The 14,015-nt window shown below is 37.1% G+C and overlaps 1 protein-coding gene across 1 annotated transcript in view; it reads right to left on the minus strand.

Annotated features, from left to right (window-relative positions):
• Positions 1–263: 263 nt before the first annotated feature.
• LOC150086310 (ER degradation-enhancing alpha-mannosidase-like protein 1) overlaps positions 264–14,015 on the minus strand; it is a 96,447-nt gene continuing 82,695 nt past the window's right edge. The window contains exons 11-12 of the mRNA XM_090373826.1: positions 9,209–9,391; positions 264–439 (exon numbers count right to left, since the gene is read on the minus strand). Of these exons, the coding sequence (XP_090229952.1) occupies positions 347–439; positions 9,209–9,391 (276 nt within the window). The 3' untranslated portion in view covers positions 264–346. The remainder of the gene's footprint in view (positions 440–9,208; positions 9,392–14,015) is intronic.

Consider the following 14,015-nt stretch of genomic DNA (forward strand, 5'->3'; position numbering starts at 1 on the left):
AACAGATGTTGCCTTATCTCACTAGAGAGTTGGTATGAAGAAAAGTGAGGTAGGATGTACAATCACATGAAAAATGTCTGGAAAGTGGGGGAGAAAACGGCAGAGAAGTAATATAATTCATTCTGAGCTCCCAAGAAATAATTACAAATTCTAGCTTATTTGTATAAAAATAATATCCCAAACAGAATAACAGTGACAAATTTTTTAACATCACTTTTATTCCTATATAAAGTTATTCTTTATCATCTGATCACAGAATGGAATGTGTTATCATAATCTGTACCAAACATTTTCTTTCCTGCTTACTCCTTGTCCTGCAAGGTTTCACAACTTCCAATCAACAGATTCAATCTTCTAAACCAAGTGCTCTACTGATCTGCATAAAATACAAAGGCTTTAGGGGAAGAAAATATTGCCTTTCTTCAGAAATCCGATCACACTGTAACAAGAGAAAAATACATAAAGTGAGGAAATGAACAAAAGCAATTGAGTAAATTACTAAATGAGCATAAACTAGATTGAAATAAGGTGACAAATAAAATAAAAACAAATGTTTTTTTCATTAAAACATGAATTCAGTTTAAAAAATATATGCAAAGTTTTAAATGGCATCTTAGTGAAACTCAGTTTAGCATAACTTCGTTTCACTCATTTTTATTTCTTCATATTACATTCCCACCATATGAATTTACTAGAAGTGTGTTTTTAAAAAGTACTTAGTGTCCTTACAATTTCAGAGTTTAACAAAAGTTATGCTCGGTTACTTCTTTTCCCATTAATTAGCTTAATGAATTCTTTAAGCTAATTGGTCGTATTCATTAAAAACTTAAAAGCAATACTCTGATTGGTTTCAGAGCTGCTGACGCATCATCAAATATTAAAAATATTAATGTGACTCAAGTAGCAATCTTGTGTTGAACAGTAAACAGTAAGTCTAAATGAATCACAACCAAGTCTAATGTGGAACAAAAACTTTAATATTGAAAATGCAATGAAAGTTATGTAAATATTAACAAAAGCAAATGATAATAAACACTCTTCCATTATATTTTAAATAATAAGTTAAGCATAATGCAGAGAACATAACTAATATAACAATGTTCCTTAACTTAATTGTGGCAATGAGTCAACTCATTAAACACAGAGTTTATTAGTTATGTTTTCAATTAGAAGTTTTTCTTCCACAAGACTACTCATTTATATTTGATATACTGTTCTTCATATGGCAGAAGGTTGCTAATTGGGGATACACTGTCTGGTGACAAACCAGTAGCTGTGAAACCAGCCAAAATATACAATAGTGCCAAGATTTTAATGCCTAATGGGTGGTGATGTTATTACTTTTTGATCTTATTTCATTAATTATAATGTAATTTCAGAAATGAGCATAAGCCCAAGCTTTGTTGCTAACACTGGAGGGGAAAAAAAGTATCCTAAGGCAGATACTTTTTTTCAAAAAACCAAAAAAGCTCAAGGGGTAGAATTTTTTTCAGCCTGGTCTGTGCCTGTTGACAGGAGAGACTGCTTCTACAGGGATGGGGTACACTTAAATAGAAAGGGTGCAAGAATATTTACTGATGCTATCAAGGCAGTGTTAGGTAGGTCGGAAAACTGCTAGCTTGGGGGGATACAAGGACATATGGATTAACAGTGGCCGCAGGCAGAGGCAAAAGTGATTCTTGCACTGCTTCTATTAGAATGAGCAGCAGCCTAGAAAGCAAGGTAATGGAGATTTCCAGAACTTTTGGGAGTCATAGTGGAACAAGTAAATACATGGGCTGCGTTAGGGTAACCAAGGGTAATAACAGGTGCATGTATACTTGCATGTACACCAATAGATAAGCTAGTCAAGACATCAAAGGCAGATATTGTTGGGATATCAGAGACGTGGTGTCACACAGATAAAAGCAGTGCAGAATTGGAATTTGGGGAGCAGAATGTGTACAGGAAGGATAGACAGGACAGGAAGAGAGGAGGGGTTATGCTGTTAGTTAAGAAACTAAAAATCTAAGGAAGTGCATCCAATTGATGTTGGTGGACAATGCAGTGTTGAGTCTGTTTGGTGTGAAATAAGCACTGGAAAAGGAAAAATGAGCAACTGTGCAGAGAAATAGAGTGGGCCAGTAAATCAGAATGTCTTATAATGGGGGTTTGTAACTTTCTAGATACTGACTGGAATTTGTGGTTGGTCACTCGCATACTAGCAAGACTTTTGTAGATTTAATAGATGACTGTTTTCTACAGCAACATTTTCGAAAGGCAACCAGAGGGAGTAATACTCTTGATCTGATTATCAGCAGTGATTATTCATGTATTAAGAATTTGCAGATAAAGGAACCACTGGGTGACAGTGATCACAATGTACTGATGTGGAAATTACTTACAGATGTAACTATCATCAAGGCTAAAGGGAAGGGCTTTTGCTTTCGTAAAGGTGACTACAGAGGTCTCAGACAGTTTTTAAATTCTGTACAGTGGGATCAACTGATGATGTTACCAACGTTGAATTCTAAATGGGAAGCCTTCAGGGACTTAATTTTGGAGGCTACTAGGCTTTTCATTCCAACTAAGAAATACTGTTCAAGGTTTAGGCCTAAATGGATGTCAGATGAATTAATGAGGCTCATGGCAGAGGAGAAAAATGTATGGGATGCATATAAAGTATCATATGACACAGAAGTCTATGGCAGGTATAAACTAGTCTGTAATCAAGTCACAAAGGAGGTTAGGCAGGCAAACGCAGATTACAAGAAATATTTGGCAAAGAAAAACAGAAAAGAGTTCTTTACTTATGTAAACTCTAGAAGGAAAGGGATGAATCAGATTGGACCACTTAACATAGATGGGTTGACTATTGATTATCATGCTCAGGTAGATTATAAACTGAATGAGTATTTTGCATCTACATTCACACGAGGAGTTATTCAATGAGGGGAGTGCCAGAAGTTTATCAAAAGTTAACAGGGAGCTAAATGATTTTGTAATAACTGAGAGCAAAGTGGAGGAGAAATTGTTGAAGTTAAACATAAGGAAGGCACCTGGAGTGGATGGGATCTATCCAGTTATATTAAAGGAGGCAGCAAAGGAAATAAGCAAATCCTTAGCCACAATTATGAGAGATTCCTTGGACTCAGGGGAGGTCCCCATGGACTGGAGGTGTGCAAATGTATCACCAATTCACAAAGGGGGTTCAAAAGGTGACACAAGTAACTACAGACCTGTTAGTTTAACTTGTGTTCCAGGGAAAATAATGGAATCACTGGTTAAAGAAGCATTGCAGGATCATCTAGACAAGACTGCAGTAATAATTAAGACACAGCATGGGTTTGTTAAAGGGAGGTCTTGTCTGACCAATTTGATTGGATACTATGATGTGGTCACAAAGGAACTGAATGCCAAAAATAATTTTGATATCATATACAGTCTGTTCCCGGTTATTTGGGAGACATCGGGGCTAGTGCATTTTGGCCCGGTTAAGCAGCTGCATAGTTAAAAATGCAATGTACCCCCCCCTACAACTGATTCACTGTACAATCAAATCATGTTACGACGAACTCAACATAGTAAAGTACCATTCACTATACGATGTGCAGTAAGTGCCAGTCATTGTGATCACGTTTGTGAATTGAATTTTAATTCTATTAAACAGCAATTCTAATTAGCGAAAATAGGAGGAATATTATCCACAGGCTATAAAAGCAAAGATATATTAAGCACAGATTTACCCTTTATAATCTTACCAATTAAAAAAATTAAATGATACATGAAAATCAGAAGAATATACGTGATAATTGGAATAATTAATACATACTGTAATATGTACATACAAACTAGTTGACATTTCTGTTCACTGACATTTGTGGGTGGGGGTTAAAATTTAAAACAGTAAAAAGATAAGCAATCAATAACGAAGAACATGGCACATACAAACAAATTGCAAGTAACACGATATGCACAAGTGAGAACGGAGTAACGAGTTACAAAGCTTTAAAAATAGGAATGAAGAGAAGAGCTGAAAATTAATTTTTTTATATGATTGAAGATTTCATGGAAGTGTAAACACATTTCACCATAATAACCCGCAGAATTCCAGCTGTTGGTATTATCGCAAATTCATTAAGATCAAGTTTACTGTCCGTTTATGATAGATTTCACTAACAGAAAAGCCCAATAAACAGGTGACTGCTAATTGTTTTTATTGTTTTATGGTTGTGACCTCCAGAATTTCGACCAAAACACGTGGTACCATTGGAGACAATCGTAGGGTAATCTCCAGTGCTGCAGTCTCCTGCCCCTATTAAACGGCAGGAGACCGCAGCTGTCCCAATTAAGCGAAGTAAACCCTGGCTATTTTCTTGATTGGTTTCTGTTTTTTAAGATTTGCCCCAAATAAACAGCTGCCCTGATTAACCGGTGGCCCAAATAACTGGAATCCACCATATTTGGATTTCAGCAAAGCTTTTGATACTGTTGCACAAGGAAGACTGCTGTACAAATTGGAGAGGTATGGCATTAAGGGTAAGTTTCTACAATGGATAAAGGGATGGTTGAGTGGGTTTGTTTGTTTTTTTTTTTTTTTTTTGTTTTTTTTTGGAGCATTAGCAACTAAGGCCATATTGCTCCGGGATATGCGGTGATCATTCCCTGACCTTTCCGAATCCTCCGTATTTGGTGGTTGAGTGGGAGACGACAGAGAGTGGTAATCAATGGACACTGCTCTTCGTGGACAAATGTTATTAGTGGAGCTCCCCACAATTCGGTGTTGGGTCCACTGTTCTTTTGTATATTTATCAATGATATTGATAAAGGTATATCAGGATTAGTGTCAAAGTTTGCAGATGATACAAAGGTTGGCAGGGTTGTTAATGACAGTAATGGCAGTGTGCTACTGCAACAGGATCTAGAAAATTTGGGCAGATGGGCTGAGAAGTGGCAACTGAAGTTTAACATTGACAAATGTAAAAAAATAAAGATAAAAAGAAGTACTTTTGACAAATGTAAAAAAAAAAAAAAAAAAAAAACTAAAGTACTGCATATGGGTAGCAATAACTGAAGAGAAACGTACCAACTGTGTGATACTACACTCAGGGAAGTAGAAAGTGAAAAAGACCTGGGGGTAATTGTGCAGTCAAATATGAAGTTTGCTGAGCAGTGCAGACAGGCTGCCAGGACAGGTCATGGAGTCTTGTCAATGATATATAGGAATTTTGCTAGCAGGGACAGGGAGGTGATTATCCCATTATACAAGGCCACACCTAGAGTGCCTTGCCACAATGGTCAGGCCACACCTAGAGTACAGGTCTCGAGGTCTCATTTTAGGTAGGATGTAGAGTTGCTAGAACGAGTACAAAGAAGGCAACAAGATTGGTGAGGGGAACAAAGGGGTGCTCTTACCAAGAAAGGCTTAAGTTCTGCAAATTGCTGTGCCTAGAGAGTAGGTACCTGCGAGGTGATCTGATTGAGGTGTTTAAGAAATGGGTTGAACAAGCTGAATGCTGATGGAATTCTTCCTCTTGCTCAGACTAAGAACCTGAGGGGGCACAGTTTCAAATTGAGGAAAGATAGTAGAATAGATGTGCGAAAAGTTGCCTTTAGCCAGCGAGAAGCTGATTGGTGGAACAGGCTTCCATCTTTTGTTGTGGAAGCTAATAGCCTAAATAAATTTAAGGCTGAGCTGGACAGGCATTTGGAACGAATGGAGGGGTGAAATGGGAGTTTTTTTGGCTGATGCTGCATAAGCTTGCTTTCTTGTATAGTATGCCTCTACTAATGCTAATGCCTAAAACAGCAATAAACATAATCAAGAGAATTATTTATTTTTTGCACTGCATTGTTTTAGCATAATTTATTGCTATTTGACATACAGTGAAGTAAAGTTATAGAAGTAAAAAGTAGGACTCAATTTACAATTGCCAAAAGGCCAACACAAATTTGCTTCACTGAAATTTTTACTTTTCGATGGGACAATGCCTCTATTACAAAAGCTTAGTGTGTGTGTGTGTGTGTGTGTGTGTGTGTGTGTGTGTGTGTGTGTGTGTGTGTGTGTGTGTGTGTGTGTGTGTGTGTGTGTGTGTGTTGACTTGGTTTGGAAAGAATAATCTGGCAGTGATGGACTGGCACCACAAACCCTGAGCATAGCAGATACACTACCAGATAAATTGGAAAGAGAGCATGCCTATGGTAGTCAACTTCACTTGCCCAATTGTAAGCTGTTCTACATAATTAGTGAAGAAATATTTCTGGCAACATATATCATAAATAATGATAACACTAACATGTGGAACTAAACACACAGATTATGTAACTATGTTCATTACGACCAGTCAGCCATGTTTGTGCCATTTATATAATTCATTTTAAATACACTTCAAAATATACAAGGATAGTTTTTTTAAATGAAAACCCCAAACAAAAAAGGTATTAGAACCTAACGTACCTAGTATTGTGCATGGGTCAGAAGGTGAGATGATAAAAGATATTTGACATTAGACATGAATTTTAGTAGACTGTAATTTTCAAGAACTAAGCTTCAAAGGAGATTTTTCCAGAAAATGGAAGTTGAAGGAAAAAATAAGGCAGAAGAAAAGTTGGTTCTGTAAGTTTGAGATGCTGACTAGTTGTGGCACATGTTTGGACAAGTTTGGAAGAGAGAGAGAAGGAAAATTATAGAAGCCAATTCAGAAGAACAGTGCCCATGGAATCACCTACAGAATCATATCCAGCAAAAAAGAACGGAGAGAATTGATAAGAGATGGGCCATGGTAGGGGGGGGGGATTTGAGATTTGTACAGAGTGAGTAGCTGTTTAGAAGAAAAGTAAACACCAAGAGCAAAACAGAAAACAGTTTTTTTACATATAGAGAAAAAAATATTAGTGATGTGCTTATGCCAAGATAGATTACAAGTCAAGGTAATCCGTATGACCTTGTCTGGAAATCTGAGTGTCATCATTGAAGATAAGCATAGGAGAAGAATCCTTTTTGTGAGAGAAAATAGGACTAAGTTTTAGAACAACTGAAATTAACTAAGTTATCATCTTTGCCCCATTGGAGAATTGCCCCTGAAGATCAGAATTTAAGGAATTGATGGAGAATATTCAAGATGTGTTTTGTGCACAAAAATTTTCTCAAACTGGAAGGTGGAATGCAATGTCTTAACATCATATGGAAATGTATAGCACTTCCATTCAATAGGTCATTAGCATACAATAAGGAAAAAGTGGAAAGAAAAATTGAACCTTGGTGAACACCAGAATTAGTGGAGAAGTTAGAAGACAGAACACTGTCTATTATCACCTGCAGTGAGAGTTTAAAGAGAAAACTGGGCACCCTATTACAGAAACCAGTCAGCAATCCATAAGACAGAAGCTTATTTATAAGACCTTTGTGCCAAACATTATCAAAACTCTTTGAAAAGTCAAGGACTTGGTAAGAGATGGGCTTATCACGCGTTCAAATGGAGATAATATCCATAGATGGGTAACATAAGCCAGTAAATCACCAGTGGATCAACACTGAAGGAATCCATACTGGCAATCATTAATCAGATGGAAAGTTTCTAGATAGTTTAAGAGTTGGCAGTTAATTGATTTCTCCATTATTTTAGAAATGGTAGAAGTAAGCTTCAAAGGAGATTTTTCCAGAAAATGGAAGTTGAAGGAAAAAATAAGGAAGAAGAAAAGTTGGTTCTGTAAGTTTGAGATGCTGACTAGTTGTGGCACATGTTTGGACAAGTTTGGAAGAGAGAGAGAGAGAGAGAGAGAGAAGGAAAATTATAGAAGCCAATTCAGAAGAACAGTGCCCATGGAATCACCTACAGAATCATATCCAGCAAAAAAGAATGGAGAGAATTGATAAGAGATGCAATGTTGTTGTTATTTGGTTTTTAGGAGCATTAGCAACTAAGGCCACATTGCTCCGGGGATATGCGGTGGTCATTCCCTGACCTTTCTGCATCCTCCGTATTTGGTGGTCATGGGCTCGAACCCTGGTCTAATCAAGAAGCATGTGCATTGCACTGCTGCTCCTGCCCACCTGGCGACGGAGGCGCCAGTAAGTGCAATGGGACAGTAATTGGATGGGAGGGATTTGTCACCCTTTTTTTCAGGAACTAGCTAGAAATGAGCAAATTTCCAAGCAGAAGGAAAACACTGGTGGAATAAGAAAGTATAAAAAGACAACAAAGAATAGCAGAAAGCTCAGGAGCACAAGTTTTGAGAACAATTGGAGAAATACCATCAGGAGCGAGACTGTTCAAAATTCTTCTGATGGAAGGCCACAGGAGGAATTAAGTGAAGCGTACTGGGAATGGTGGAGGTGGTTCACCAAGATCATGAAAGCCAGAGTTAGTTGTGTTTCCCCACCAGTGATTCCCTCTTCAAACATGCCTTCACCTGTCAGACCAGTTCCTTCCTCGGCAGATGTTATCATGCATCCAAGATCTAGATGTCGACTTCAACAAGTTTAGTCGGGATCGACAATATAGAAAGAGAATATCCGTAGTGGGTGGCCAAAGCAACCGCTATTATAACTCTAGTCCTGATCTAGTCCAATGTATTCCCTTAATCAATTCAATGTATAGTATAAAATTATGCTATTCAATGTACATTATATTCTTACGTTATGTATTTTGTGACTAATGTTCTGTACACCCACTTAATGTTTAGCATATCCAATTAATTTCTCTATTTTTCTAATACTTTATTTAACTTATTCATTATTATTGTACTCTTATTTATTTATTTTTTGGTTTATTCAGGCAACTGTCTTTACATTAGATTGTTAACCCCTGGCCACTGTGACGAGCAGTTGCAACTGCACTACTATGTAAATCACTAATCTCTGTGTTGCAATAAAGATCTCGATCTCTCTCTCTCTCTCTCTCTCTCTCTCTCTCTCGAAAAGTAGGATGCAAGCACGTGAGCTTTATTTTTTTAACTAAGGTGGCAATGGAACCATCAGGTTTCAACAGATAGAGGGAGACATAAGGGGAAAGATGTGGCCAATAGATGTGGTAAGAGACCATAATGCTTAAAACATATCAATTATATTGAAATCAATATAAATATATATGTTGATATCAATTAACATGGGTTTTACAGTTCTGATGCCCAATTTCTAAACACAGCTATACTTTGGATCAAGGTGATGTTTATTAACTTAACTTCCAAGCCTAAAACAGAATTAACCAAAATAAGTAAATGTACTTACACATGTCTGGCTGATATTCCTGCAGATACCATGTTCATTTTGTTCATTTTGTTCCCTTTCTTTTAACTCATGAGTCTGCCACGTTTTTAAACGGTATTTCCAAAGGATTGGAAAAATATGCCCCTCGGTTGTAAACAAATATTCTGATGCCCTTTTGTTTACTGGATTGTCAACATCAAATAACTGTTTAAATAATAACACAAAATTTAACAAAAATTCTACTATATTAAAATTACCAAATTTTTATTTTCATGTGATTCTAAAAATATAATATCTAAACAGATTTAGTTTCTTGTTTGCTGAAAATTTTTAAACAGTCCCTTTTTTTTTAACCAACTGCTTACTTTTCCATTCTACATGAAAAGAGCTGTTTCTCTAAAAAAGTTTATTTAAAATAAGAAGTAAACTTAATAGGATGAAAGGGATCAAGTTTTTTTAATGGCAATTTCTTACAAAAAACACCACTGCACCACACTATTGATGGGGATGGATCCAATGTTAATTTTTTTCTGCTTTCCTAACCTCATGTTTAGGAAACCAAATGGCTAACACTTGACAATTTCTGTAGGTCAATTTTCAGGAAATACATATGAAGGAAATATTCTCCAAATAATATAAGAGAATGAATTCATGAATAAAGAAGAAAAGTTATTTGAGTTTGGACTCAAACTTTGCATGGATGGTGGTTGATCAACACAACTTTAAAGAAAGTGGTGGGATGGCAGATGCGTGTTCAGGACAACTTTCATGAAAAATCAGTGGAAGGACACACAGAAGAAAATGTCTGTGGTATAGATGGAGTAAGTTTGACAAAGAGTGCCACTGATTAAGAAAATCAATCAGTTTGTTTTGAACAAAGTGGAAGGATTGATTCTTGAGAGTTAGGGGGGGGGGGGATAATATTCTGCATGTGAAAAACACCCTATGGTAGATCAGTTTCAGAATTTGCAGTGTTAAGAATCATTCAGAGGAAAATAATGGTAACCATGAAACAAAATATGAATTACTTTGAGAAAAAAAAAAAAAAAAAAGGATTTAGTTTTACTAGCATTAATCAGAATAGAGTTTTCGGTTAAAACCCAAAGAAATCTATAAATTTGAAGTTATACTGAGATACAAAACCTTATGGCAGTAAAAAATTATAGAAATTTAATTTAACTAAAATATATGCCATAGCTCAGCAATTTCAGTTAGTGGTCCATGCCAATCACAAATTGCATATGGATTTGGCCAATTGTTTATTTTATTGCGGGGGGGGGGGATTAGCAGGTGAGTTCAAATGGAGATAATAAGCAGACATTACACATTAGACCAGTATCACCTGTGGTTGAGTTTTGACATCACAAAAAAAAAAAAAAAAAAAAATAGTAACCAATTTTGTGACTGATATAGTTGTAATTGTGTATCTACTAATCTAAACGACTTGACTCAGATTTTTTTCAATGGTTTTACTTCCTACAACTGTGCAATTGCTCTGGCAGAGATGAGAGGTGATCCCATTGTTGAGTAAGACATTTTTGTCCAATGTTTCAGAGATATTTCATCTGTTTCTTTCCTCAGAGATATTCCTCTTATTTTTTTGCATGCTTGAATTTTCAGATTTTGGATTGTGAGTGAGTGTGTTTGGTAAATGCAACTGTAATGCTCCACCCTCCCCCATAAGAAAAAGTCAGGACTATAGGTATCAAGTAGGCCAAGCTGAATTATCAAATTAAGAAATAATCCATTTTGGAAACTCATTCCTTAGTAACTCTATTGCTACTATTAACAGTACAGACTGTACTCCTACCCTGCTGAAATCATACATCCTAAATATCAGGATGTATGATTCAAAACCTTTGTTCACCTCTGAACCCATTTTTCACCCTTTGTTCAAGGGTGAAAAATGGGTTCAAAGTTTATCGTGGTACCATCCTTCTGTAATGAACATTCTGTACAGCTACTTTTCAAAAAAAAGTAAGAGAATGAAGCAGAGCATGGTGCATCTAGTAAGGGTTATCTTGTAACCAATAATAAAAATTTCATTTATTAACAAATCCACAGTGATGAAATAATTTATTTTCAGATGTCTGGAATTTAATTTTTAATTCCAAAAATCTATGAAACTGCACACAATTTTATCTTGTTCCAATTATTCCTGAGTGAGAGAATTAATATGGGTGAAAATTCTCACCATCAAAATCTGTCATGCCTAGTGGGTGTACAGTCACTGTGACTGGTATACCCACTAGGCATGACAGATTCTGCCACTGTGGAATTGGTACAACCACTAGGCATGACAGATTTTGATGGTGAGAATTTTCAACCATATTCTCTCACTCAGGAATAACTGGAACAAGATAAAATTGTGTGCAGTTTCGTACATTTTTGGAATTATCGTATTTCCCCATGTATAAGACGCACCTTTTTTCGAAAAATTTGGGGTCTAAAAACTGGGTGCATCTTATACAGTGGTTGTAGATTTTTTTTACTTGCATTTCCAACTTTTTTGCACTTGTTGTCTTTGCGCTCATTGTTTTGCACTTGTTACCGGTATATTAGGTTACGTTTTGCCACGTTCTGCCCAGAAATGGCTCAGAAAAGATTTTTGTACAGTGCTGAATTCAAGTTAAGTGATCCAGTTTGCAAAAGTGAATGGAAATCGTGCTGCTGAATATAAGTTTGGTCCTCCTCCTCCAACTGAGAAAACAATCTGAGACTAGCTACGAGAAGAAGAAACCCTACTGAAAACGCCACGGCAGAAGAAGGCCATTAGAGGCAAGTCAGCAAAATGGCCTGATTTAGAGAGGGAATTAATGATATGGATTGAGGAGAAGGGCAATTGGAATTCCTGTGTCCACAAAGATGGTTCAGCATGAGGCAAGAAGAATTGCTGATGAAAAAGAAGTTACTGATTTCAAAGGAGGGCACAATTGGTGCTTCAGGTTCATGAAACGGAATGGACTAAGTATGCATACACACATCAGACTTGCCCAAAAGATGCCTGAAAGCTATGAGCAGAAGGTCCTTGAATTTCATCGTTTTGTCATTCAATATCGGAGGACACATCAGTTTGAGTTGGAACAGATTGCAAATATGGACGAAGTCCCCTTCAATTTGATGTCCTAAGTAACAGAACTGTTGATAAGAAGGGGGTGAAAACTAACTGTGAAGACAAGTGGACATGAAAAGAGCCATTATACAGTTGTTCTAGCTTGTTGTGCCGACGGAACCAAGCTGCCTCCTATGCTGATTTTCAAACGCAAAATAATGCCAAAAGAAAACATTCCTCGAGGAGTGATTGTCCACGTTCATGACAAGGGTTGGATGGATCAGGATGGGATGAAGATCTGATTTGAGAAAGTTTGGAGCAGGAGACCAGGTGGGCTCTTATGCAAACTTGCCCTTTTGGTGCTTGATCAGTTCAGGGCACACATAACAAAAAATACAAAGAAGATTGCTGCAGAGCAAAAAACAAAACTTGCCATCATACCTAGAGGCTTGACATCCCAGCCCCCAACCACTTGATGTCAGCATTAACAAACCCTTCAAAGCTGCCATGAGAGACAAATGGAACCAATGGATGAAGTCTTCTGGGGACAATTTGACACCAGTAGGAAGAGTGAAGAAACCAACTATAGGAGAAGTTTGTACCTGGGTGAAAAGATCCTGGGATAATATCAAGATTGAGATCGTTGTCAAGTCATTTAAGAAGTGTGGCATTTCGAATGCCATAGATGGAACTGGGGACGAGGCAATATATGAAGACAGTGATTTGTCATCAGACATAGATGAGGACAAGCTAATGGATGGGAATTTTGACAGTGATGAGTTGTATGAATTTTATGATGAATAAAACTTGAGTTCAATAACTTTATGTAATACATTTTTTTTTTCAAATTTTGGGCCCCAAAATTAAGGTGCGTCTTATACATGGGGAAATACGGTACTATGTGACTGGTACACCCACTGCTAGTACAGGTTAGTAGTTCTGGTCTACTATATCAGTGTTCCATTTCACTATTTTCTTCTATGCTATCCTATTTTCTGTTAGATCATTAGATCAAGCCAAAGTAGGCTCTTTTTCTTCCAATGCTTGCTTGACACCAATCCATCATCCTCCTGGTCTACCTTCTGACCTATCACTGTTCACTCTTGCTTCCAATATCTGTTAAGCTAATCTCCCTTCTCTCATCCTATCTATATGCACTGGTCCCACAGGAACCAGTTGTTGTCAGTGACTCTCTTGTCAGAGAAACGGGGAATATATTGTGAAAAAAGGACAGGTGGAACAGGACCAGGATATGTCTGCTAGGGGCAAAAGTTGATAATATTGTAGAGCAGAAATTATCTTTTAAGGGCACAAAAGTTGATATTGTTGTACAAGTTGGCACTAAGAGTAGGAAAACAGCAGAAATACTTAAATAAGTACAGGTCAATTTTGAAAAAAAGGAGCGAGTTAGGGTTGAATTTGAAAGTGACTGCAATTCTGCCCAGACGTGGTAGGAGGGTGTATATAATGAGAACCTTGTCAATCAATTCAGCCCTGGAGAGATTGTGCAAGGCTCATGGTGTAGAATTTTTCTCAGCCTGGTCTGTGCTTGTTAAAAGGAGCGACTGCTTCTACAGGGATGGGATACACTTAAATAGAAAGGGTACAAGAATATTTGCTGATGCTATCGAGGCAGTGTTAGGTGGGTCAGAAAAATATTTGCTGATGCTATCGAGGCAGTGTTAGGTGTGTATCCCTGCTAGCTTGCAGGGATACACAGACTAATAGATTAATAGTAGCAGTTAGCAGAAGTGAAAGTGATTCTTGCACTGCTTC

This window comes from Mastigoproctus giganteus, chromosome 5, assembly GCF_048544385.1.
Source record: "Mastigoproctus giganteus isolate SK-2022 chromosome 5, ASM4854438v1, whole genome shotgun sequence".
Taxonomy (NCBI): Eukaryota; Metazoa; Arthropoda; class Arachnida; order Uropygi; family Thelyphonidae; genus Mastigoproctus; species Mastigoproctus giganteus.